The sequence below is a fragment of the Cydia pomonella genome, chromosome 18, assembly GCF_033807575.1.
Source record: "Cydia pomonella isolate Wapato2018A chromosome 18, ilCydPomo1, whole genome shotgun sequence".
Lineage (NCBI taxonomy): Eukaryota > Metazoa > Arthropoda > Insecta > Lepidoptera > Tortricidae > Cydia > Cydia pomonella.
In genome coordinates, this window is record NC_084720.1 from 6023097 (window position 1) to 6048044 (window position 24948).

Sequence of the window (24948 nt, forward strand, 5' to 3'; positions counted from 1 at the left end):
AGCAGACATCATCAGTAATGTATACTTGACTACCTAAATAAACTATCCAATCATTAACACATTTTTTATTCAATACCCCCAAAAATAAAAGTCAAATGTTAAATATAATAATTTATTATTCTCATACATGATTGTTATCAGTCATTGCGACAACACGGCGTGCCTTACAGTTTGAAAATATAGTCCTTCTGTCATGATATGTTCCCGAAACTGGTTCGTGATCTGTCCTGACTGAAATACAGCGAACACATAACATCTAAAGCTCATCAGTTACATCTGTTTGAGATTCTATTATGCAAAGACTTGTAATCTGATATGATTACGTGAAAGTGAAAGCAACGACAGTGGCCATCTTGCGTATCTACTCTAGGAATAAATGACGAACCGTCAAACTGTGCAATATTTGACGTCGGCTACGGACTAGATGAAGTGGGAACATCCATGCGACCCGTTTGCCCAATACTAAATCATGTCGCAATATAATAAACTAGCGCGCGTTTTAAATACTTTTAAATCTTTAATGATTATAAAAACTCAATCATCTTCTATGATAGAAAATAATATCTATGCTTATGCAAAATAAGTACCTATTCTAAAGAGTTAAAGTGTATAAATAAAGAAATATTTGGTTAATCGCTCTGAACCACCACCGGCTCGTGGCAGCAGACATCGAGCGACTCCCGCCGGGGCCGGCCTCGGTGCGGCACGCGTCGGGGCGTGCCCTGCCCCGAGACCACGCCTTCGGCTCACAGTAACACGGGCGGCGGCGCGTGCACCGCCGCTCGTGTAGTCAAATTCATTTTAACAAAATATAACAATCTGATATAAATAAATGTAAATGATTTGATGTCAAAAAACTTGTGTACAATACTATTAAACATAACAATGTCAAGATAAATGTATGTGGACGAAAGAGGCTTATAGTGATAAAAGTATAAATAGACATAGTGCTTTGCCACCATGGAAACTTTGACGCTGGTCCGTCCGCGCCGCTCTCCCGCTGCCAGACAGATATTAATACTAGAAACAATTTCATTCCTCGCTTATAAGACGGAAGATAAGGGCAATTAAATACTGATTTTTCATAACAACCATAAGAAAAAAGTAATACTTTAACATAAGGTAACAAATACAATCAACAGAGTATCTGACAGGCGCGGACAGCGGCGCGCGCGGCGGTAACTTTGACTAGACATAAATAATACATAAACGATGTCTGCTGCTTAGCTAGAGAAAAATATAAATGAATATAAATACTAACTACTGCTGGTAAGTCCATCGTTTAAGTACATAAAGAGGTTACGATAAAAGCTAATTCATACGATAGTCTAAAAACAATAAATGCAAGGCTATGGTCCTCGGGCGAGCCCGCTTTGAGCTATGCAAAACAAATTATGCTAGTAATGTTAATATTGCAAACCAATTCACTACGCATCTCGACGGAGATCTCATAGATAACCTACGAAGTATACTTGGAGGTTACCATATAACTAGAACTATAATATCTAATCCAGTAAAAATACCTACAGCTACGGGCGAGTGCCCCTACATGGAACGGTCGAACTAGCCTAGGTCCGGACACTACGACTACGTCGCGCCGAGGCGAGCCGCCTATCACATCCACGATACACAACGTAAACAATACTGTAACAAGTCAATAATATTTGTAAATTTCCTCTTAATAATAGAAACACCGATCGGCCGCCGTGAGCAAGATTTGAGCAACCTAGAGGCCGGTTTGTTTTTAAAGATAAAAATACGGAGCAAACAGACACAGGTCGGTGCGACCGGCCGATCGGCGCTGGACAAGAATGGACGCGAGTGGCACGCGGCCACGGGACGGCAGGTCAAACGAACGCGGACACTACGCTACAACAAGATGGACGAAAGTATCGGCGGAGGGCCACAAACACAACGAACCTACGACCGATAGAACAGATTACATAGTCTTTTTGCGCACAATGGATGGACACCGATCATTATTTTTAAAATTTCATTTTGGACGTACTTAAACATTCGTATCGAGTAGAGGATTTCGTAATCATTAAATGTATATGCGAACCGTACAATTATATTATAAACATGTCATAAAAAATAACTTCGCACGGCTTTATCGATAATTCCTGTTTCGACACGACAATAATAGTAAAATCTGCTTCGCGAGGGATATATCGTCTCGTACGCGATATAACAACGGCGATAAATTCATTCGCGTAATAAAAATACACCGCAACTGTTACAAAAATACTCGATCAACATTAATTTGACGGCGCAATAGATACGAATAGGAGGAAATTCGATACACTAGTCGGCGACGCGACGCGAACAACAACAACCGCCCGCTCGGGCGCCACACATTAAAATCAGTCAACTTTAATTTAACACCAACCATTCATGGAGGAGCTCCGCCGACTAAAGTTTAACTTCATGTACCTCCGGGCGCGCGCACGCTATTGCACAGTTTGACGGTTCCGGTCCCGCGGCGTGCGCGCGCAGCTATCGGCGGGGCCCCTCCGCCTAATCTTATTGGTACGGGTAATAAGATAATTTTATAAAACGTATAAATAATTTAGTTGCCTAAGAACGATTTATAAAAAACGTCGGGGCGCCGCGCTCACTCTAGCTTAGTCACCCGCGCGGCGCCCCGGGAATCACTAATCACTGAACGTGTCCGAAATCGACAAGTTTCGCGTCACCAGTCGAAGAGCGTCGCGGAGAAAGACGCGACGCGGTAAATTCGTTAAAACGCGCATCGATCAGACGTCGTGCCCGCCGAGAGGTGCGGTAACACTAAACTAGAAGACGGCGTCCTCTACGGTCTGAACGTTCGATTCTATCGACTGCGCCAGTTACCGCAGTGTAAGTATCGATCTTGCGAGCATAGGTCGAGACTAAGCGTTTTTAAGTTGTTTGTCCACGTGATCCCCGTCGCCGCCGCCGTCAGCGCAGGCCGGGCGCGGCGCGCGGCGGGCGCGGCAGCAGCGCGCGCAGGGCGAGCGCGGCGGCCTTGAGCGCGAGCACGAGCCGCTAGAAATCCCGCCCGCGCGTGCGCGTCGGCCCCGCCGCCTTCGGCACGCGCCGCGTGCGCATCTCGCGGTCCACCTGCGAAAACGCACACCGTTAACGACGACTTTAGGGCTTGCAATCCGAGATTCCGGAATCTCGGACCAATTTTCCGATATTACAATTCCTGAATTGAGACCACTGAATACCGAAAATTCCGGAATTGGATTTTTGTACTTTAATTAGATTTTATTACGTTTACTACTGAAAAGCGTTAAGAAACTACACTACGCTGGTATTTTTAGCCGTCGCTGACAAAAGTCTCAAGTCTAGCAGCATTAACCATCGATTTTTTTTACTTTCGATACTTACATGCTAGATTTCATTTTTTAGCATTAGAAAGAATGTGAGCAATATTTAACATGTCTTTTTATCGAATAACATGTTTGAAAACTAAATCAATATGTAACAATTATAAATCGCATACGATCATTTACATTACTTTGCTTTCATAAGTAAAAGCTACTAATTTCTAAAAACCGTTTTTCAATGAAAAGACATGTCAAGATTTGATTCATTACCTTTGTTCTAATGCTAAAAACGAAGTATAAAAAGCTAAACTATACATCTATACTTTACCAGAAACCTACCTAAACGAAACTTTTGAAATAAAATTTATAAATATTTGGATATGTTATTCACAATTCAAAAATAAGTTTCCTTAATGAAAGATTTCGGATCCAGTAGTAGTGCATACTCGTATTATATTCTGAATTAGGAACTAGTAAGGAAAAAACCAAACTTAAAAAACGTAACGTTTAAGTATATACCTATGTTTTGCATTGTAGTTATCACGAGGGCTGCTATTTATACATCCGGAAACCGGGATAACAATCTTCTGAAATAGTATATTTGACCTCCATGGTAAAATTTGAACTTTTTTAAGTACTGGCCGGTATATTTTTTCTTTCTTATTAACGCTAGTGTTTTGTTTTTGACGGGTTTTAAAATTCATCTCGCTGCAAGAATGGAACTCACTCGTGAAAATATTCGTGCCATGATTTATTATGATTTTCGGCGTGGTTTAACGCAACAGTGCATAGATCAACTAACTACAACTTTTGGTGATGAAGCTCCATCTAAAACTACTGTGTATCACTGGCTTAGTGAGTTCAATCGTGGACGTAGTATGCTTACGGACGAAGTTAAGGCAGGTCGCCCGAAATCGGTCGTTGTACCACAAAATATTGAGGCTGTGCGAAAACTTATAATGGACGACCGACATGTTACGTACCGCGAGATGGAGGCGACTCTGGGTATTTCTATGACTAGCATTAATTGCATATTACATGATCATTTAGCTGTAAAAAAATTTGTTCGCGTTGGATACCGCACAACTTAACTAAGGAGCAAAAAGATGCTCGCGTCGAATGGTGCAATAAAATGTTAAAAAAATAAAACCCTGGTGACTCAAAGGCCGTTTATAACATCTATACAGGTGACGAATCCTGGATCTATGCAAACGATCCCGAAACGAAGCAACAATCAACGGTATGGGTGTTTCAAAATGAGCCGAACACTACGAAAGTTACTCGTGCAACAAGTACATTGAAACAAATGGTGGCCTGCTTCTTCGGTATTAATGGCCATGTAGCTACAGTTCCACTAGAAAACCGTAAAACGCTTAATTCAGATTGGTACACGACCATTTGCTTACCGGAAGTATTTGAACAAATTCGTAAAACTAACCAGCGACGAAGAATCATTCTTCATCATGACAATGCCAGCTGTCATACTTCACGCGAAACAACTCTATTTTTGGAAGATCAAAATGTGGAATTAACGGGTCATCCGCCGTACAGCCCTGACTTGGCACCCAATGATTTTTATTTATTTCCCAATATAAAAAATTAATTACGCGGTCAACGATTTTCGACCGCTGAAGATGCTGTCGACGCATTCAAACAACACGTTATGGAGGTAGCTCAGGCGGAGTGGCAGAAGTGCTTCAAAAATTGGTTCACACGAAAGCAAAAGTGCATAGATCATCAAGGGGAATACTTTGAAAAACAATAAAACCATTTTCAGCCGTGTACGTTTGTTTGTTTTTTTGTTTCCGGATATATAAGTAGCAACCCTCGTATTTTACACTTCAAAAAAGGCCCATCCGGCTGTAATGAAGCGCTACTAAAATAATTTTAATCATTTAGCCCATTTGGTTTAATCTTAATAAGGCTTGAGTTTTGGGCACTAGTCGGCAATGCACAAAGGTAATAGGTACAGCTGAATACTTTAATACATAGAACAAAAATCTTAACTCAGGAACAAATAATCGTTATAAACACAATAAATGCCCTTACCGAGATTGGAACCCCAGAACCTTCATCTTCGTAAACAGAGCCACTACTTACTAGGTTACGCAGCCGTTATATTTAAACATTATATAAAATTAGGCGTCAAATGGTTTGCTAGCATCCGTTGTTTCCCCAAATATATACGCCGTATCATTGAAGTGAATAAAAGTAACCATAGTAATAAGGTGCTAAAATAAGAGGTTCAAAGAGGGCACTACTCAATTTATTGATATTTCTCGATTAATAATACTTCAAACTAATTTCTATTGAAACAATACTATATAATTTGATAAACGTAAAGTATCAGAATTTCAATTTTTTTAAAGTTTTTTTATTACAAAATCTAATAAAAATATGGTGAGCCCCAATTCCGGAACCAGTTCCGGAATTCCGGAATTGGGACCCAATATCGAAAATAAATTCCGGAATTGGAAACCGTCCGAAATTGCAAGTCCTAGACGACTCCGACCACGCTGGTACATTTAGGTTCCGAAAGAACGTGCCTCTATACTAAAACGAATAAGATGCACTATAAACGAACCGAATGAGTAAAACCGATGTTTCACCTTAAAATGACAGCTCCATCGCGTCCACCTGCTTGATATACGGTCAGCCCCACAACAGTATCTACTTTTCTGAAATGGGAACTAAATTCCGGCACTTACAGTATTCCAGCCGACTTCTGCTGAAGCACATACCTCCAGCTCCTCGAGGCGCTGCGTGAGCGCCAGTTTCTGCTGCACGGCGAGCCGCAGCAGCTGGTTGAGGGTCTTCTTCTCGTCCTCCGCGCCGGCGAGGGCCTGCGTCAGCTCGTCCACCTGCGTCACGTACTCCTCGCAACGCGCCGCGAACATAGCGCGGAGACCTGGTAACGAAAAAAGGGGTCGGTTCTACGGTGCTAAAATAAGTAGTTAGGCTGTAATTGAAAGTAGGGAATTGACATTTTCTGGGTACAGCTGGAGATAAATACAAAAGACCTATGTGAACATAATGCCTTCGACTGAACAAACATGGCGTTGGACAAAGAAGCCTGGCGGGCTTTGAAGTCTGAAGCCACAAAATGTCGTGGCCCACAGCAGTAAGATACTTACAGAAGTTGACACATGAAAAAAGTAGCAACATCCTCCTTGAGAAGTCGGTAGCAGCTTATTCCTAAGCTGGAACATGGTCTGCTACAGTCGTAAACGTGATCAAGACAAAAATATAAAAAATTAAAGTGCTACTAATGTTTCTGGAACTTTTAGACAAATGCAAACCGAGCAAGCGAGTCTGTTCTCCTCTATAGGGCACATTTTTCGACCTATTTTCGTGAACAAGTTCGGTAATTATAATACATATAACTTTCCGTCAGTTCAGTTTTTGGAATTTTTAAAATGACAGATATCGGTAGGTAAGTAAAGGACTTGCTACAACAACATGGTTTTCAACTCACTGGAGAAGGTTGCGGCGTCCTCCTTGAGCAGCCGCAGCTCGTTCCTGAGCTTGAGCATGGTCTCGGTGACGATGGTCTTCTCCGTCTCGTACTTGCTCTTGAGGTTGGCGAGCGCCACCTCGGCCGTGTTCTTGTTGGACTTGAGCACGGTGCGCAGCGTCGCGATCTGCTCGCGCTTGGTCGACAGGAGGGATTTGAGCTTGATGACTTGTTCTTGGAGTTCGGCGAGCTCGGCGGCGCGCTCTTCCGATTCCATTCCTGGGAAGAGTTCATTATTATTAATATTGAATTGAGAGACATTCATTGCTAGACAAAAAGACTTCTTACGATATTCTAAGTGAAATAAAAATGAATACAATGCATGGATGAATGGAGGTGGATGGACTGGATCAAGGATCGAGTAAGCGTCGACAGTTCAGTTAGAGCGATTGGACCGATGTTCTGAAAGATCACAAGTTCGAATCTTGTTGGCCTCGGCGAATTTTTCAATATTTTTATCAGTTAAAATTTAATATTGAAACAGCCAACAAATAAGGTTAGGTTCATAACAACAGTCTGAAAACTAACTACACTACATTGTACACAAAATAAAGTGGGTAATTCTCTTACTGTTACACCTATCACATAATATAATGCAGCAGCAACAGCCTCAAGGAGTCTCCCACACTACTCAACATATTAGTACTCTGCACGCCCCGGCAGTGCGCGCTCTGTTTCAACGCATCCTTCCACTCTGAATGGAAATTCGCGGGGCTTCTAGCTATCACAGGTTTCTTTATTCTAGGAATAGTCTTATTGTACGTAGCGTTAAGGTTGAATTTCGAGAAGCAATCGTTCGATCGCCAATGGTCTTTATCTATTCTTAGCTTGTTTTCTACGGAGTTTTTAGATATGTGTTCAAAGTAGTCTGTGATTTTTTTCACTCGACCGACGCCGCTGTAGTTGATGCATTGTTCATATGTCAACTTTTTCTGCGGTTTGGGCGTAAGGTGAGTAAGTTTTCGCTTAATGTCAGCGGACTTAAGTTTGGCGTTGCATTGTTCTTTGGCTTTCTTAATGGTATTCCAGGAGTATTTTTGTTTCCAGTATAGGGAATCTGTGGAGCCTGGGAAGTGAGGATAAGTAGGTTATATATGGGTACGGGACGAGGTACTGGGATAGAACGATACACATCATTTTATATCGGATTTTACACACTTTTAGCCACCAGGGACTTGCAAAATTAAAATTACAGTGGCGATACTGGGACATTTGTGGCCGCCGGCGGCTAACGTGACCTGGCCATTCAAATTCTGGCAGCGCGCAGGTGTGTGAGCTGGTCCAGCAGCGTGTCGGCGGCAGTCATCATACGTTACCGGGAGCACGGTGGTGGTGGCGGCGCGAGTCGAGCGCGGCGTCGAGCGCGGCGCGCAGGTGTGTGAGCTGGTCCAGCAGCGTGTCGGCGGCAGTCATCATACGTTACCGGGAGCACGGTGGTGGTGGCGGCGCGAGTCGAGCGCGGCGTCGAGCGCGGCGCGCAGGTGTGTGAGCTGGTCCAGCAGCGTGTCGGCGGCAGTCATCATACGTTACCGGGAGCACGGTGGTGGTGGCGGCGCGAGTCGAGCGCGGCGTCGAGCGCGGCGCGCAGGTGTGTGAGCTGGTCCAGCAGCGTGTCGGCGGCAGTCATCATACGTTACCGGGAGCACGGTGGTGGTGGCGGCGCGAGTCGAGCGCGGCGTCGAGCGCGGCGCGCAGGTGTGTGAGCTGGTCCAGCAGCGTGTCGGCGGCAGTCATCATACGTTACCGGGAGCACGGTGGTGGTGGCGGCGCGAGTCGAGCGCGGCGTCGAGCGCGGCGCGCAGGTGTGTGAGCTGGTCCAGCAGCGTGTCGGCGGCAGTCATCATACGTTACCGGGAGCACGGTGGTGGTGGCGGCGCGAGTCGAGCGCGGCGTCGAGCGCGGCGCGCAGGTGTGTGAGCTGGTCCAGCAGCGTGTCGGCGGCAGTCATCATACGTTACCGGGAGCACGGTGGTGGTGGCGGCGCGAGTCGAGCGCGGCGTCGAGCGCGGCGCGCAGGTGTGTGAGCTGGTCCAGCAGCGTGTCGGCGGCAGTCATCATACGTTACCGGGAGCACGGTGGTGGTGGCGGCGCGAGTCGAGCGCGGCGTCGAGCGCGGCGCGCAGGTGTGTGAGCTGGTCCAGCAGCGTGTCGGCGGCAGTCATCATACGTTACCGGGAGCACGGTGGTGGTGGCGGCGCGAGTCGAGCGCGGCGTCGAGCGCGGCGCGCAGGTGTGTGAGCTGGTCCAGCAGCGTGTCGGCGGCAGTCATCATACGTTATCGGGAGCACGGTGGTGGTGGCGGCGCGAGTCGAGCGCGGCGTCGAGCGCGGCGCGCAGGTGTGTGAGCTGGTCCAGCAGCGTGTCGGCGGCAGTCATCATACGTTACCGGGAGCAGGGTGGTGGTGGCGGCGCGAGTCGAGCGCGGCGTCGAGCGCGGCGCGCAGGTGTGTGAGCTGGTCCAGCAGCGTGTCGGCGGCAGTCATCATACGTTACCGGGAGCAGGGTGGTGGTGGCGGCGCGAGTCGAGCGCGGCGCGCAGGTGTGTGAGCTGGTCCAGCAGCGTGTCGGCGGCAGTCATCATACGTTACCGGGAGCAGGGTGGTGGTGGCGGCGCGAGTCGAGCGCGGCGTCGAGCGCGGCGCGCAGGTGTGTGAGCTGGTCCAGCAGCGTGTCGGCGGCAGTCATCATACGTTACCGGGAGCAGGGTGGTGGTGGCGGCGCGAGTCGAGCGCGGCGTCGAGCGCGGCGCGCAGGTGTGTGAGCTGGTCCAGCAGCGTGTCGGCGGCGCGCGCGACGGCGCCGGCCGCGCGCAGCCCCTCCAGCTCGCCGGCCGCCAGCGCCAGCGCCTCGTCCTCCACCTCCACGCCCAGCCCGCGCCCGTCGCCCCCGCGACCTGGAAACACACAATGGTACATTTTGATGCGAGCGCGCGAGGTATGCCATTATGTAAGAATGCCGAGATTACGGAAGGTAAGGCACAGAATCTCCATATACTAAAAAGTGTCTGACAAAAAACCATAAATAGGTGGCGCTACAATACCTAGAATACTTGAGAAAAAAATCGAATCATAGACAGCGTACTTCACTCCGTCAATAACGCCTAGGTTCTTAGCTACTTTAGCGCTACTCTGGAGAGATTTAGAACTATTATTTATAGCTGACAGCTGGACACTTTAGCAACAATTCTGCCTAAGGAGTTTCTGTTCCTTGTCTCTTCCTTCCATAGCCGAAATGTTTGAGCCGAAAGACACGAAACGAGTCAAAATTACAGTCCGTTTATAGTACATTATTACAGAGACCGGGAAAGGGCCATTCGTGGATAAGTTTCAATTTCGCCGACAAAGAAGACGAATCCACGGATTGCTATTCCTGCCGATACATATACACGGTGTAACATGAGAAAACCGAAAGATTTTAACAGTGTATTCCTAATCACATTTAGAAACTAAAATGTCATATAAACTTTTCTGGAATTCGCCTAGTTTCAGAGTAAATACCAATTTAAAAAAAAAACATCTTATTGTAATTTAGTGCAAAATGCATTCTTGATAGCGATAATGCCATTGAGGGGCGTAATCCAAATATCCTTATTGATAGATGTCAAAAAGTGACAAGTACCAGCCAGTTTTACCATAACGTAAACTTTTATGAACAAAAAAAAAATAAAAAATAAAAATGGCGAGATTACGTATACTCAAATAATATTTTTTCCTTCTTTTGGCCTCAGAAGTGCGTGGTTAAAATCTTTCGGGATCCTCGGGTGTATAGTGCTTCTCTCCAAACATCACTCAAATCAAACCTTCTATTTAAAACGTTAAAAGAATTTCCCTCATTCATTCATTTTTTTAAGTTAAAGGCACAACTTATTCTGCATTCTTCAGTATTCATTCATTCAATATAATTGTGCAATATTAGCTGTATGTGCACGCATGACATCCTTAAAAAATATAAAAGTTATATAGTCTTTGATTTTATAAAGCAGTATTCGCACGATCATTCACTACAGTGTAAGAACGAGACATGCAAGGTAGTTTATTTTACTATCTCACTCTATCCTATAGCTTGAAATGATAGTTGACTGGGTCGTGTAGACGCGGCCCGCGGCTATAATAATTGGTTGTTTGCGTAGTGGATACATATTTATAAAAGTAAAAACAACACAGTAGAGTCAGACCAGCAGAAGTTGGCAGCGATTTTGATAGCCCAGCCTGTGCAAGTGTTTTTAGTGTTAAGTAAACGTCATACTTTCATAGATTTTTTTCGTTTAAATTAACCCTTGCACTGTCTAGGCTGTCAAAATCGCTGCCAACTTATCTTGGTCTGACTCTAATGAACTTCCTGTCTGCTAAAACAGGATAATATATTTTTTTAAATTTGAATTTGACCATAAAGAAAAACTTCCTGTACTATTTATGCTACACTAAGGTGTACATTTCCGAGTATATAGGAGAAAAGTTAATTTTACACCGACTTTGATGTGACAAAGTGTGAATGTCATTTATAATGTAATGTCATCATGTTATAATGCAACGTCATATTTTCATGAATACGTGACGCTTATGATAACATTTCACACCATACACACACCACACACACACCTAAATCTACCAGTGCATTATTGCTAAGTCTGTGCAAAGGTAACTTGATCCGACTCTATCCAGTTTTCAAAGAACATTTTAGGCAAATCACAAATTCAAATGAATGATTGTACTTTGGTGCTACTAGTATAGTTACCGTCTGTGGCGGCGTGCTCCAGCAGCAAGCGTTCCGGCTGCGTGCCGTTGACGGCGCACACGTGGTGGTACATCTGTGCGAGGGCTTCGGCCGCCGACGTGAGGGCTGGCGCGGCTGAAGATAGTGCACGACCCGCTCCTGGAAAGAAATAATTATCATTATAAAAAAAATCACAGGCTATTATTTAGCTTTCATTTGTATATTTATTATTGCTATTTCTCCCTTCATCCTCGCGTTACCCGGCATTTTTGCCACGGCTCATGGGAGCCTGGGGTCCGCTTGACAACTAATCCCAAGAATTGGCGTAAGCACTAGTTTTTACGAAAGCGACTGCCATCTGACCACCCAACCCAGAGGGTAAACTAGGCCTTATTGGGATTAGTCCGGTTTCCTCACGATGTTTTCTTTCACCGAAAAGCGACTGGTAAATATCAAATGGTATTTCGTATATAAGTTCCGAAAAACTCATTGATACGAGCCGGGGTTTGAACCCGCGACTTCCGGATTGAAAGTCGCACGCTCTTACCGCTAAGCCACCAGCGCTATTTCTCGTTCAGCCTCGACAACCACGTTAGTAAGTTCGTCTAACTATACTCACGCAAGCGGGGCGTGCAAGGTATAGGTTGGGAGTAAAGCCGCCTGTAGGTGGCCCGCCACGACACCGGGTGAGCCAAGTGAGCGTTGATAGTTAGCGTACCTCCGGCCAGAGTCCTCAGCAAGTCGCAGTCGGCCTGCAAGGCGGCGGCGCGCACCTCGGCCTCCGCCACCCGGTCGCTGAGCTCGGCGAGCGAGGCGCGCGCCAGAGCGGCGGGCGAGGCGTCGGGCGGCGCGGCGGCGGCGTGCAGCTCGGCCAGCGCGGCCTGCAGCGCCGCCAGCTCGCCGCCCGCCACGCGACACCGGGTGAGCCAAGTGAGCGTTGATAGTTAGCGTACCTCCGGCCAGAGTCCTCAGCAAGTCGCAGTCGGCCTGCAAGGCGGCGGCGCGCACCTCGGCCTCCGCCACCCGGTCGCTGAGCTCGGCGAGCGAGGCGCGCGCCAGCGCGGCGGGCGAGGCGTCGGGCGGCGCGGCGGCGGCGTGCAGCTCGGCCAGCGCGGCCTGCAGCGCCGCCAGCTCGCCGCCCGCCACGCGACACCGGGTGAGCCAAGTGAGCGTTGATAGTTAGCGTACCTCCGGCCAGAGTCCTCAGCAAGTCGCAGTCGGCCTGCAAGGCGGCGGCGCGCACCTCGGCCTCCGCCACCCGGTCGCTGAGCTCGGCGAGCGAGGCGCGCGCCAGCGCGGCGGGCGAGGCGTCGGGCGGCGCGGCGGCGGCGTGCAGCTCGGCCAGCGCGGCCTGCAGCGCCGCCAGCTCGCCGCCCGCCACGCGACACCGGGTGAGCCAAGTGAGCGTTGATAGTTAGCGTACCTCCGGCCAGAGTCCTCAGCAAGTCGCAGTCGGCCTGCAAGGCGGCGGCGCGCACCTCGGCCTCCGCCACCCGGTCGCTGAGCTCGGCGAGCGAGGCGCGCGCCAGCGCGGCGGGCGAGGCGTCGGGCGGCGCGGCGGCGGCGTGCAGCTCGGCCAGCGCGGCCTGCAGCGCCGCCAGCTCGCCGCCCGCCACGCGACACCGGGTGAGCCAAGTGAGCGTTGATAGTTAGCGTACCTCCGGCCAGAGTCCTCAGCAAGTCGCAGTCGGCCTGCAAGGCGGCGGCGCGCACCTCGGCCTCCGCCACCCGGTCGCTGAGCTCGGCGAGCGAGGCGCGCGCCAGCGCGGCGGGCGAGGCGTCGGGCGGCGCGGCGGCGGCGTGCAGCTCGGCCAGCGCGGCCTGCAGCGCCGCCAGCTCGCCGCCCGCCACGCGACACCGGGTGAGCCAAGTGAGCGTTGATAGTTAGCGTACCTCCGGCCAGAGTCCTCAGCAAGTCGCAGTCGGCCTGCAAGGCGGCGGCGCGCACCTCGGCCTCCGCCACCCGGTCGCTGAGCTCGGCGAGCGAGGCGCGCGCCAGCGCGGCGGGCGAGGCGTCGGGCGGCGCGGCGGCGGCGTGCAGCTCGGCCAGCGCGGCCTGCAGCGCCGCCAGCTCGCCGCCCGACACGCGCCACCACGTGAGCCACGCCGCCGCGCCCCGCGGCGCGCCGCCGCTGCCCTCCGACATACACTCCTCCTACAAACAAAACAATACTTATTTCCCCTCCACCGACACTATATCGGGTCAACAATTGTGCAACGAGGGGGGATGTGAAATTTTAGATACGAGGGTGATAAGAATATTGCAAAGATATGCTAAGAAAAAAGTAAATTGTAAGCAAAACAATTCTTAAATACGATGACATATCAAACATTCTTCCGCCATTTTGTAATTTCTTGACAGGTCAGGCATCGAAGGCACAGACCCAGTGCCGGATTAAGATATTTTTGCAAGATTGACCTAAAATTTCATTTTGCTTTAATATCGTATACTTAAATTAGAATTATTAATTTTTTTTTGTATAAGAACTTCCACTCCTGCCGATATCCTATACCTCAAGTTCTATTATTAATTGCAATTATACAATCTGGCGTGACAAGTATTGTGGTAAATAAAAACATACGGGCTGGGTCTCTTTGTGCAAGGCGGCCAACGCGGTGACGCGAGAAGCGGCGCGTTGTAGACCACAGCGTAACACACAAGCGCAGGCGCTCTCGCTTTCCGCTGTCGCTTGTGCGGCACGCACTGACGCCGAAAGCTGGCTCTGTGGACAAAAATAATCAGCAATCATAATTACATGTAATTGATAGTTAGCGTTGCACATTAAAAAATCTCTAACAGTTGCACATTAAAAAAAAATCTGAATTGGCGCCTAATAGTATTTGGCATAATGTGTACGAAATACGAAACTCCATGTAACAATGCATCAGTGAGCTGCAGAGCTGCATTGGCTGCCAGAGTTGGAGTGGAACCTGCATGCCTGCCTCATAAAACCAAGTCGCTCGACTCACGTTCTCGTTGTGGGCTTGTTCCAGCTGCTTCTCCAGACGCGACACCTCGTGCAGGTGCACCTCGGAGAACAGGTCGGCGTGGTGCTCGCCCATGGCCGCCGCGAGCTCAGAGTTGGACGCGCCGGGAGAGCCTTCCTCGGAGCCGCCTTCCTCGCCCATGCCTGCAGCACCAAACTTAAAAGTTTACTACAGGAACAGTTGTGTTAGAAATTTCAAGGCAATTATAGGTGATATCCTGAATTCACACAGAAAAGAACATGCAATTTACAAAATTAGAACAGTCGTCGAAAAGACGACGATATCGTCATCTTGCGAACATATGATGACTTGCCTGTAAAAACCAATTTAGACATTCGATTAACTAGAAATTGTATCTGGCACGCCCTTACCTCTAAACCTACGCCACATTGCCTCTTCGTCATTTTACTGAATTTAGGTATATAATTTGTTTTTATTAGGTATTCATTTAGTTATATTTATCGTACTCCTTTTATTTTTATTGTGTACTAAAATTAACTTTTATTGAAAAAAAAAATAGATCATAATTTTAGAACGATTCATTTCAGTATAATCTATTTTTTTTTTCCTTTTAAGGGGGAAGGTGTAGTGTGTGTACTACACCTTATTCACACACGTGCATAGCTTAGTATATAATGGCATGTACCTACTTGTTATTTAAGACACAATAAACGTATACTCAAGACCAATAAATTCTCCCTTAACGCCCCACATCACAGGTTGGTGATTTTGTAAGTTGCCTCGCGACTGAGATACGCATCAAGATCCTTCTTCGCGGCGAACTTAGCCTTGCACTTGGCCTGCAGCACCTCCAAGGCTTCGTCGAGCTACCTCTAGATGTTGTATGCCGCATCACGGCTGGGGCAAGCATAAAGCTCCATCTTCGCAACGAACGTAACCTCACGTCCACCTTTGATACCTCGCAGCCCCCTCCAAACCGCTTCACTCCTGAGACTATTCGTCAAAGAAGAGCTCACCTCGTATGCTGTAGGCCAGGTTGGTGATGTTGTAGGCTGCCTCGCGGCTAAGATGCGCGTCGAGCTCCTTCTTCGCGGCGAACTTCGCCTCGCGCTCGGCCTGTAGCGCCTCGAGTGCCTCGCCAAGTTGCCTCTCGGCGATGCGGCGCAGCGCCGCGGTCTCGTCGGCCGCCGCGCGGAGGTTCTCCGCTTCCTCGCGCAGCTGTCTGACCTCATGCTTTAGCCCTTCGAATTCCACCTGAAAGTTTTTCATTATATTAATGTAATTGAAGAAAAGGTTGAATGCCTTTGTCACTTTTTAATAGGTCAGGCGAAGTATTTTACCGATGACGAGAGCTTAGTTTTTACCTGTCAATCCTACGAATAGAGTAAATTACTTTTTTGTTTACTTTTATAGCCTGGATACTAGCCGGCGTTTAAGCTAAATTTCGTAGAACAAAACTAGAGACAGGTAAAACCTATGCTGGTGCCATCTATGAAAACGTTTGATATTTGCCAATCCCATTGTGAATGCACACGTAAGGAGTTGTTAGTAATAGGCTTATTCTATTGAAATGCAGTCGATAAAACGTATTTGTGCTGTCGACAGTCCATGTATGTTTCTCATACATTACCCAAACAGAAAAACTAGAACATTATGTAGTTTAGTTCCGCTCTAAAAATTTCACGACATCATTTACTTTCGAAAAAAACGTGAGTTATAGACTATGATCGTTCAAGTGCCTAAATAAGTCTGAGAGAACATAACTGCAATGATCGCAGCGCGGGCAAGGCTTCTGTAACGATATCTTCTCGTCCTCCTAGTCCCCGATGTCAAGCAGTAGTTCTGTTCACGTTGGTCACCTCGCGCAGCTCAGCGCACTCTGATACGCTATACGCGGTTTTAAGAACATACCTGCGATGATCGCAACGCCGACACTTGCTTCTGTAACGATATATTCTCGTCTTCCAAGTCCCCGATGTCCAGCAGAAGCCTCTGTTCTCGCTGGCGCGCCTCACGCAGCTCCGCCCGTAGTGCCGCGCGCTCGGATTCACGCGACGCCTTGTCCACGCCGAGCTCGGAGCTCTCCGTGAGCAGACGGTCGCGCTCGCTCACTACACGCTCCAGCTCGTGGCGTAGCTGTGAACACAGGCATATTATTTAAGAAAAATGAGATTGATAAATAGCAAATTATCATAATAGATTTCGCATAAAGGTCACGGTTTAACAGATGGATTTTTAAAACAAATTGGCACTATCTCGTAGCTTTTCTAAATTAATCTCCTTCATGTGATAGTGTTATCAATAATAATGCAGTGTAACCTCATAGATTCTTCGAATAAAACCTAGATAATAGTCATAAACGCAACGTGGTATAAAATGCACGATATCGACAGATCCTTTACATGTGGCTTAAAAATTTCAAGAGTGCCCATCTGCCCATCGTCCATTTGGAAGATCCAAAAGTACCTAATTGGTTTATATGCCCACATAGTTGACATTCCTCATTTGAATTTTAACACTCGTTCCATAACGGCGCTGTATACAACTAAATCTAAAATTTTCAGCCAACACGAACTGCTATCTGATTTCGCATACATGTTTCGCGCCGCGATTTAGTTTGTATGTTATAAAATAAAGCATGAGAAGCGGCCGGGTTTAGAAACGATAAAAATACAAAATGAGGTCAAATATAGAAGACTTCCGCGGCGGTAATGAACTACTAATTTCGCTAACAGGTCGTCGTCCGCCAAACAGCACAATGAGCTGAGATTTATAATCGATACTTGTTATAACACGCAATTACAGAATTAATTAATAAAGTGTCAGATATGTTTTCTCACGTGTACAGGTGTATGTTTATAATGATTTTATGGCGATACTCCGTAAGATAAATAAAACCTGTGGTGGGCAGACGGACACCGACCTGACTCCAAGTCTATCAGGTTGACAATTTTGTATCGGAAATGTAGACATAAGTTATTATTTAACGACAGCACAGTCAGTGCTGTCGTTAAATAATTATGTAATTTTGATTTGAAATTGTAATCTGTCCTGTACACAACTACTTTAATGATCTTAATGGGTAGCGACGGAATATAGACGAAACTCTAAGTACATTTTTTACTTCGAAAAACGCCCCGTATGACTTACACTTATATAACACATCCCTTCCTATAAAAATATACCTAAGGGTGGTACGAGTATTCCATCAGTCCAATATCTTAGTACAATGAGCTTCTCACTCTCTCATTAAGCAAAAGGTGAGACGCAAATACACATTGGACCAAGATATTGGACAGACGGAGTATCACCCTAACCCGACCGCATCTTTGAATTTAACCCAAAACACAATTTCTCGCTATTCAAAAAAGTTGTGATTGGTCACTAAAAGTTTTTGATTGACTGAAATAAAATTCTACATGTTAAACATTTTGTGTGGTATAACAATATTTGAAGTTGTCAAGCTGCGCGCTGTACAATCGAGTCGCTAGCAGCACAATACACGTGGGTCATTTTTGAACTCCAGTCAGACTTCTATAGTTATTAGTTCAGATACTTAAGCTACCTCAGAGACTTAGTTTTCCTTTAAAACTACTAAATTTACACAAAAGCCCAATTCATATATTAATAAAGGTGCGTAATCTGCGTCTAGACTGTGAATAATAAGGGTAACGCCACCCCAGCGCATTGTTACTAAGTCATGACGGCTGGGTGTGTCCCGACCAAGCTGAACTAGCACGAGGTGTGGCCCGTAAATTAGCTCTAAATATGTAGCCTCTAGCCCCTGAATGGGTGACTGAATAACGTTGATGAAGGGTATAGAGACATTTGACCACTAGGTAATTTTTGTTTCCTGTAACCGATGGGTTGAGGACAAGGCATAAGTCGGATGCGGGTCAAAATTACCCAAATTACTCACATCGGTAGCTATACGATACCTATACATAATTATCAGAAAACTAATGTTGTATTCTTAACTTTTTAGAAAGTAGTTTTATTGCTTATGACAAACGAATACAGAAATTATGTTACTGAAATGTAATTACCAGTTATTAGTTCGTTAAATACTAACAATGAGTGTATTTCCTACAAAAAGTTTAGTACATGCTGTAAAAATTATAGCCGTTTGCTACATCATTTGAGAGTTATGTTAGAAGAAACTATTATATCCTTGCTCAAAATCGTTTCGAAGAGCCATTTGAAAATTAACAGAACCTATCGCGGCATACATGCAAAGGCTTTTAACATTTATAATACTGAATGATGGTGACCGAAAGTTATTTACCTTATTTTCTGGATTCATTTTAGCAGTGACAGTAAAGAGACCTAATGTGAGAACTCCGCTGTGACAAAATGTAAAGTGCAAATTTTATGCGACACGCGAGGCGTCCAATATGGTGACCTATTTAAAATTGGCGTGCTTTTTTTCATGCGTCTACCCGCAGTTTTTTTAGACACGTTCGGATACTATTTCTAATGAACCAATAGATAAAGGTAAGCGAGTTTTCATTCGATATACCATTCATATGTGTGTTTGTTACTAAAATCCTAAAAATCTAGTAGCTAAAAAATCGTTCTTAATAAAATAAATAAAATCGTTGACAAAAAAATGTGATTTGATAATGTTTATTCACATTTGGCAGCTATCAGGTTTGATAGCTTAACACAATAGTGTTGAATATGCGATAGTCAATTAATTTATTACTTTAGCAAGTTTCACTCTCCAAGGTAAGTAAAATTTAAACTAATAGCTAAGTATTATCAAGGCAACGCGTTACGAATCTCAAGGTCCTGCATATCAGCATTGCACAATGTAAAGAATTAGTCATACACATTACGTAGCGATAACAGAAATGACCTGTTCCGAGCATGCCTCCTTGCACGTCCATAAATGCAAGAACAGTATTTTCCAAAAATATTTAGATCCTATTACAGTTTTTATTGGAAGCAAGTTTTTTACCGTACTTACCGAACTTATATAACTTTATCAAATAGGTATAGGTTTGCGGTCTAACGTACTTCCTTAGTCGTGTTTCATTATTATACGCACTACGTAGATCGACCTAGCACCAAACTAATTACAAGCTTGGCTTAATTTGGAGTTGGGTCGATCAGTGTAAGATTGTCCCCAAATAATTATATTTTATACACATACCTATTTATTAACTATTTGTAAGCGCTCTTTTAAAATTACGACCGAAATTTAGATCTATTCACGCGGCAGATAGCGTAATGAAAGAAGTAAAGTGTAATATAACTTAATGAGTAATAACGGATGCTGGTCTTAAATTAATCCGACAGTCATCTCGTTGGTCTCCAAAACCGTCAGCCGTGCCCTAAAAGTCGTAACTACCATACCATTCTTATTCAAGATACGCCGTTTCACGTCCAGCGAGGCGCACACTGCAGCTTCCTGCAGCCCGCTGCTATAATGTTATGACTAGATTACGAGTATACCTTAAATACAGCGAATGAAATCTGCGTGAATATACTTGAAATGCCATTTTATGGCACAGGATTTTAGCAATTAGCATTGGAAAATACAATAAATTATGACATTCAGGAACCTAGACAAATTTGATGGTTGAATGTGACTTTAGGACGATCTTTATGTCGAGTGATCTCATTACATTTTCATCCGACAGAAGTAAAGCATAGTTCATATAGAATTGGGACATAATTAGCAATGTTTAAAAAATAATAATTCCATGGCGGGAAAAAAATTGACAATTACAGTTCAATCACCAAACTTCAAAGTATTAATTGTCAAAATATTTTTTTCCTAGCTTTTTGCATTTTAAAGTTTTCGACCATGAAAATTGAGAACAGGAGATTGATTGTGCACAAATACTTCGAAAATTCTTATCGATCCCGGACAAAGACAACTAAGTCGCTTAAGATGTTAAAAGCTAGTATTTGTGGGGTCATAAAACGTTACAAGGAGACTCTATCAGCTGACAGGAAAACACAAACTAATCGGGGGTCTGGGACAAATAAGATTTTGGGAAAAAAAAGACCCAAGGTCACTCAAACAAAATTCAGGACGGTCTAATTACGATTTATCCCAAAAAAATCAAAGAAACTTCTAGAAAGATAAAGATGATTCACCTTAGAGGTGGCTATAAGAGCTATCGAGCAATAAAACAGCCAAATCGGACTGTTAAACAGATCCGACAAGCTAAAACACTAGCTCGACTATTGTACGACCCAGTATTGACAGAATTCGAAGGTTGCTCGTAGTTGGACGACAAGACGTATGTAAAACTCGATTTTAATCAACTACTCGGTTAGAAGTTTTATATGGCCAATAATAGAGGTCATTTACCAGAAAAATATAAGTTCGTGAAACTTGACAAGTTCGCAAAAAAACATATGATATGGCAAGGAATTTGTAATTGCGGCTGTAAGACGAAAAGTTTTATAACATAGTCAACAATGAAGTCGGACCTTTATATTAAAGAGTGCTTAGAGAAATGAGAATTGGCATTTATTAGATCCCATAACGGTCCTGTGAAATGTTGGCCAGATTTAGCCAGCTGCCACTACTCAAAAAAAGTTTTGGCATGGTATGCTAATAATCAGGCCAAATACATACCCCGCGAGATGAATCCTTCGAATTGTCCCCAATTTCAATCTATCAAATACTATTGGGCAATCATGAAATAAAATTAAATAAGACTTGTCAAATTGTCCAGGGTATCAATTCATTGCGATCTACAAGAAATCAACACGCCAAAAATGTCGACAAAAGTGTTGTGCAGAAAATGACGGGGGTCCATTATGAAAACAGTTCGTAATTATTAACATAACAGAGATTTTTTTAAAATTTATACATATTTGAAAGCTAAATACATTACTATTTAAAATTCACCATTCATAACTTTCTTATTTTATTAACTTAAAAAAATAACAATCTTCTAGTGCGTACCAATTCTATATGAACTATGCTTTAAAACTGTTATCTATCTCGACTTTGTTTTTATGGCCGTTGGCTAAGTTGGCTAAAACAGGTCAAGACACTTAAAAATTTATAACACAGCGCCCTTAACACTAAAAGTAACAAAGTTTACGACCACCGAAAGTGAAGTTTGTAACTTAAAGCTTTGCATTCAAATCACGTGCCAAGATGTTTACATCTTAGCGGGTAGGCTACGCTCGTTACAGGGTAATGGTGTGGCTTGTACACGCTACCTATTTATTAACAGATCTTTCTACAGGTCTGCGCTTTAACCCGTGTAATCTGACCTATGACTTCATAATAACTGTTTGTAATCAGAAGTGGGCGTTATACTGGTCGTGTGCAGCGAAGCGGTAGCAAGCCCTTGAGCCCTCCGTTTGGCGGCGCGCCAGCCGCTGCATGTCAACAACGGTCCATTATCTCTGTAAACACTGCGTGAAATACGACACAACTTCGACAGGCTTCCCTTTCGAACTTTCAGCATGTGTTTGACGCACAATGGATGAAACGAAGAGGTCGTATTAAGTTCGCAGTAGGTTTTGGACAATAGAGCACGATAAATATACGAAGTCAGTAGGTTGTGCGATAAACAGTCGATAATAAAAACCAATGTATCTTTTTAGTCAAAAGAAAGAGAAATTTGTAGCTTTTAAAAGTCTAGCGTATTGAATAAATATTTTATTAACACCATTTTACATGGTTAGGTACTAATCAATTGATGGAACTAAATAGATGGTAGTTGCCCGTGTACAATTTTAATTCAGCCATGACCTAATAGATGTATTTAGAGAATGATGTTGCATTGCCTTATCAGCAGAAGAACAGATGTAACAACAGTTAAAAGGGGAGGTTTACACATATAAACAAAACGACCGTGTTCCACAACAGTGGTAAACACTACATGAAATTCATCTGGATCCTGGCCTAACCTGATATTCTATTACGATTATAGAGGTACAGGGTGGACAAATAAGAATGATACACTTTGTTTTTAAATTTTAATTACATTGAGTGGAAATTTTATTAAATATTTTTTTATAAATGTATTATTCAGGGTTGGCAATTGTATACGGAAGATAATTTCTGCCAAATGTCTACACTAGCAGCAAGCAATTTTATCTCAAATGTTTCTGTTGTTTAAAACACGTTGTTTACTCGATTAATTTTGAAAAAAAGTGATTGTGATTGGCACAAAAATTCCCCAAATTTTGCAGCTCGTGACTTATTTCTGTGGGGCTATCTAAAATTACGTGTCTATGCTAACGAGCTGATGAAATTTAAACAGTTAAAACCGACTATTCGACACAAATGTACTAAGATAATGCCAAAAAGTGCGAATAGATGCTGAACATTGGGATGATAAGGGCTTACATTTGCCTGCTGTTAGAGGTGGACATATGTCAGACATTATGTTTCGCATGAATTTGCCAACCCTGAAGAATATATTTGTAAAACAATACTTAATAATTTTTGAACTTAATACAGTTAAAATTTAAAAACAAAATGTATACTTCTTATTTGGCCACCCTGTAATAGAATCTGGTTATTCCATCCCAAATTTTCGTCTTAGCCGGTAAATTTAGTCATCTGTCTTTTGAAAAAGAATCGAATGTATTTTAATGTAACATTACATTTCTTAAACTTCATCTAAACAGCCGCTGGGGACAATTTCAGCAACGTTTGCACCTCATTTGTTTACAGGTGTTTCAATTAACATTCAGTGTTTGTTGTCATGACTACACTCTTGTAACGTTCCTGAAATTACTCCCCGCCTTTCACAGATCTGCATATGTATCTCTAATCTCAAATATTTTGGTACTCGTACCTCGCCATCAGTATCAGCGTCACCCATGTCCGCGTAAATTCACAACTCCATTCCTTAGGTACACTCAGACACCACGTCTGCACGCACTTGGCACTCGCGCACCACCATTCTACAGACACTATCGTATATTTCTAAAAATCTGGACCATTCACTAACGAATCAAGGCCGGGTTTATAAATGTGTATTTCTGGACCAGTGTTATGGATTCCCGGCGGTGAGCTTACGTCAGTCGCATTACATCACGGTTGATTTGTTCAAGCACTATCGCTTCCGATTAACCGAGATTAATCGTTGCGAAAATAGCAAGAAAATTTTAAATAATAAAATCGGGTCGTTTATTCAGAAGTTGTGATCATGCCGCGCGCGCAGGGCCTTATGATTCACGTCGCATCAATTGCTCCCATTTCATGCGCGTAGGCACAATTCGTCAGACCCGTCTGGATAACGAGATAATGACCAACTCCGGATTACAGGCGCATTTTTAAGTGAAGAATTTGTGTTTTATTAATAGAGGATTGTTCAACTTTGTTTAGTGTCTTTTGGAACAAAGCAACATACGTTTATTAGTTATAGACATTTTTTCTAACATTCGAAAAATTAAGTTAATTTGCTTGAAGCGTTTCCATAACCTTTTTGATAGCTGTACCTATAGTGTGGTAATTGGTGAATGTTTTTGAGTTACTGGCCATCGAATTTAATAATTTTAAATAACCGGCACTTATAGTTTCGAATGTTTTGAGAAGTTATTTTCTCTATCACAGATCCCTGAAGAGAGCGTTTTAGATAGGTATTCATTGGTCTGGAGTTTGAAAGTCTGGAGTCGCGAGTAATCAACACGGCTTGCTCACAAATTAAGCGTAGGCACTTTTAATTAAGTCTGAAATGAGTTCCTTGCATCCATTGGACGAGTTTGTGTTATTTTTTTCTGTCCTAAGTGGAAGCTAACGTAAGTGGAATAATTCTTCTGTTACATATCTAGTTTTGTATAGACATAGAGATTTGCGGTTTAGATTGGACGTAACAATCATGACGCCGTTATTTACGCCTTCAAGTTAGAGCACATAAACCTACCATACTTAAAAAAGGGACCAGAGATTTACCGAGCACTAAGCTCTTTGTACCGTTTTCGGTCTCACAACTCGCTATAACCAATATAATATAGAATAGAGTAGGTACAGTAATGTTTTTTTTATATTTCTTAACTGAATAACACATGCTTGTTGGCATAATGAGAGCAGCACACGCCTGCCCCGCGGGACCTGCCGCGGCATTAATTACTACAGCGCTTGCATACTAAACAGGAAGGTAGGGACCGCTCACTTAGCAATTCAGAGTTCCCGGTCTACCCGTTCACAAATGCCATTTTGTTGTGGGGGCTAGTACCTAATATAATTTAAGCTTTAGATTCGTAACAATTAAGTGCTGTTGGAAGTCAGCCGTATGCTGGTTTTTATGATAGAATTTCGTTACAAGCTTTTAGAATAAGCTGTGCTTGTAAAATTGAATGTTTATGAAACAGCTTGACTTGTTTGCGTCTTAATTGGTTTGGATTGAATATAAATGCAAATTCAAACTTTTATTGTTGATTGTTTCACCCGTAATGTGTTGGGATTTCAATTTGCATTGAAGCTGTTTACACCGTATTCAGGGAAACCTTTAGAAGGTAGACTATACT

The 24948-nt window shown here is 44.2% G+C and overlaps 2 protein-coding genes across 3 annotated transcripts in view; both read right to left on the reverse strand.

The window, feature by feature from the left end:
* Positions 1-98: 98 nt before the first annotated feature.
* Positions 99-24948, reverse strand: part of LOC133527790 (protein bicaudal D) — a 29392-nt gene continuing 4542 nt past the window's right edge. Inside the window, exons 3-12 of the mRNA XM_061864964.1 lie at positions 16402-16626; positions 15507-15744; positions 14512-14672; positions 14124-14264; positions 13435-13696; positions 11563-11700; positions 9524-9721; positions 6790-7047; positions 6056-6222; positions 99-3102 (exon numbers count right to left, since the gene is read on the reverse strand). Coding sequence (XP_061720948.1) covers positions 3028-3102; positions 6056-6222; positions 6790-7047; positions 9524-9721; positions 11563-11700; positions 13435-13696; positions 14124-14264; positions 14512-14672; positions 15507-15744; positions 16402-16626 — 1863 coding nt within the window. The 3' untranslated portion in view covers positions 99-3027. The remainder of the gene's footprint in view (positions 3103-6055; positions 6223-6789; positions 7048-9523; positions 9722-11562; positions 11701-13434; positions 13697-14123; positions 14265-14511; positions 14673-15506; positions 15745-16401; positions 16627-24948) is intronic.
* Positions 7402-9498, reverse strand: LOC133527789 (uncharacterized). Of its 2 annotated transcripts, none has more exons than XM_061864963.1 (2): positions 9215-9498; positions 7402-7894 (listed from the first exon to the last, which is right to left on the reverse strand). In XM_061864963.1, the coding sequence occupies exons 1-2, from the start codon at positions 9312-9314 to the stop codon at positions 7410-7412; spliced, it is 585 nt and encodes a 194-aa protein (XP_061720947.1). In that variant the 5' UTR covers positions 9315-9498; the 3' UTR covers positions 7402-7409. The 2 variants fall into 2 exon arrangements, with proteins under 2 accessions (XP_061720947.1, XP_061720946.1); XM_061864962.1 differs by lacking the exon at positions 9215-9498 and adding an exon at positions 8145-9153.

Coding starts and splice junctions, on each gene's coding strand:
- LOC133527789 (XM_061864963.1), bottom strand. CDS start 9,314: ATGATGACTGCCGCCGACACGCTGCTGGACCAGCTCACACACCTGCGC. Junction 7,895..9,214: donor CCACCACCACCCTGCTCCCG/GTAACGTATGAT, acceptor CTCACTTCCCAG/GCTCCACAGATTCCCTATAC.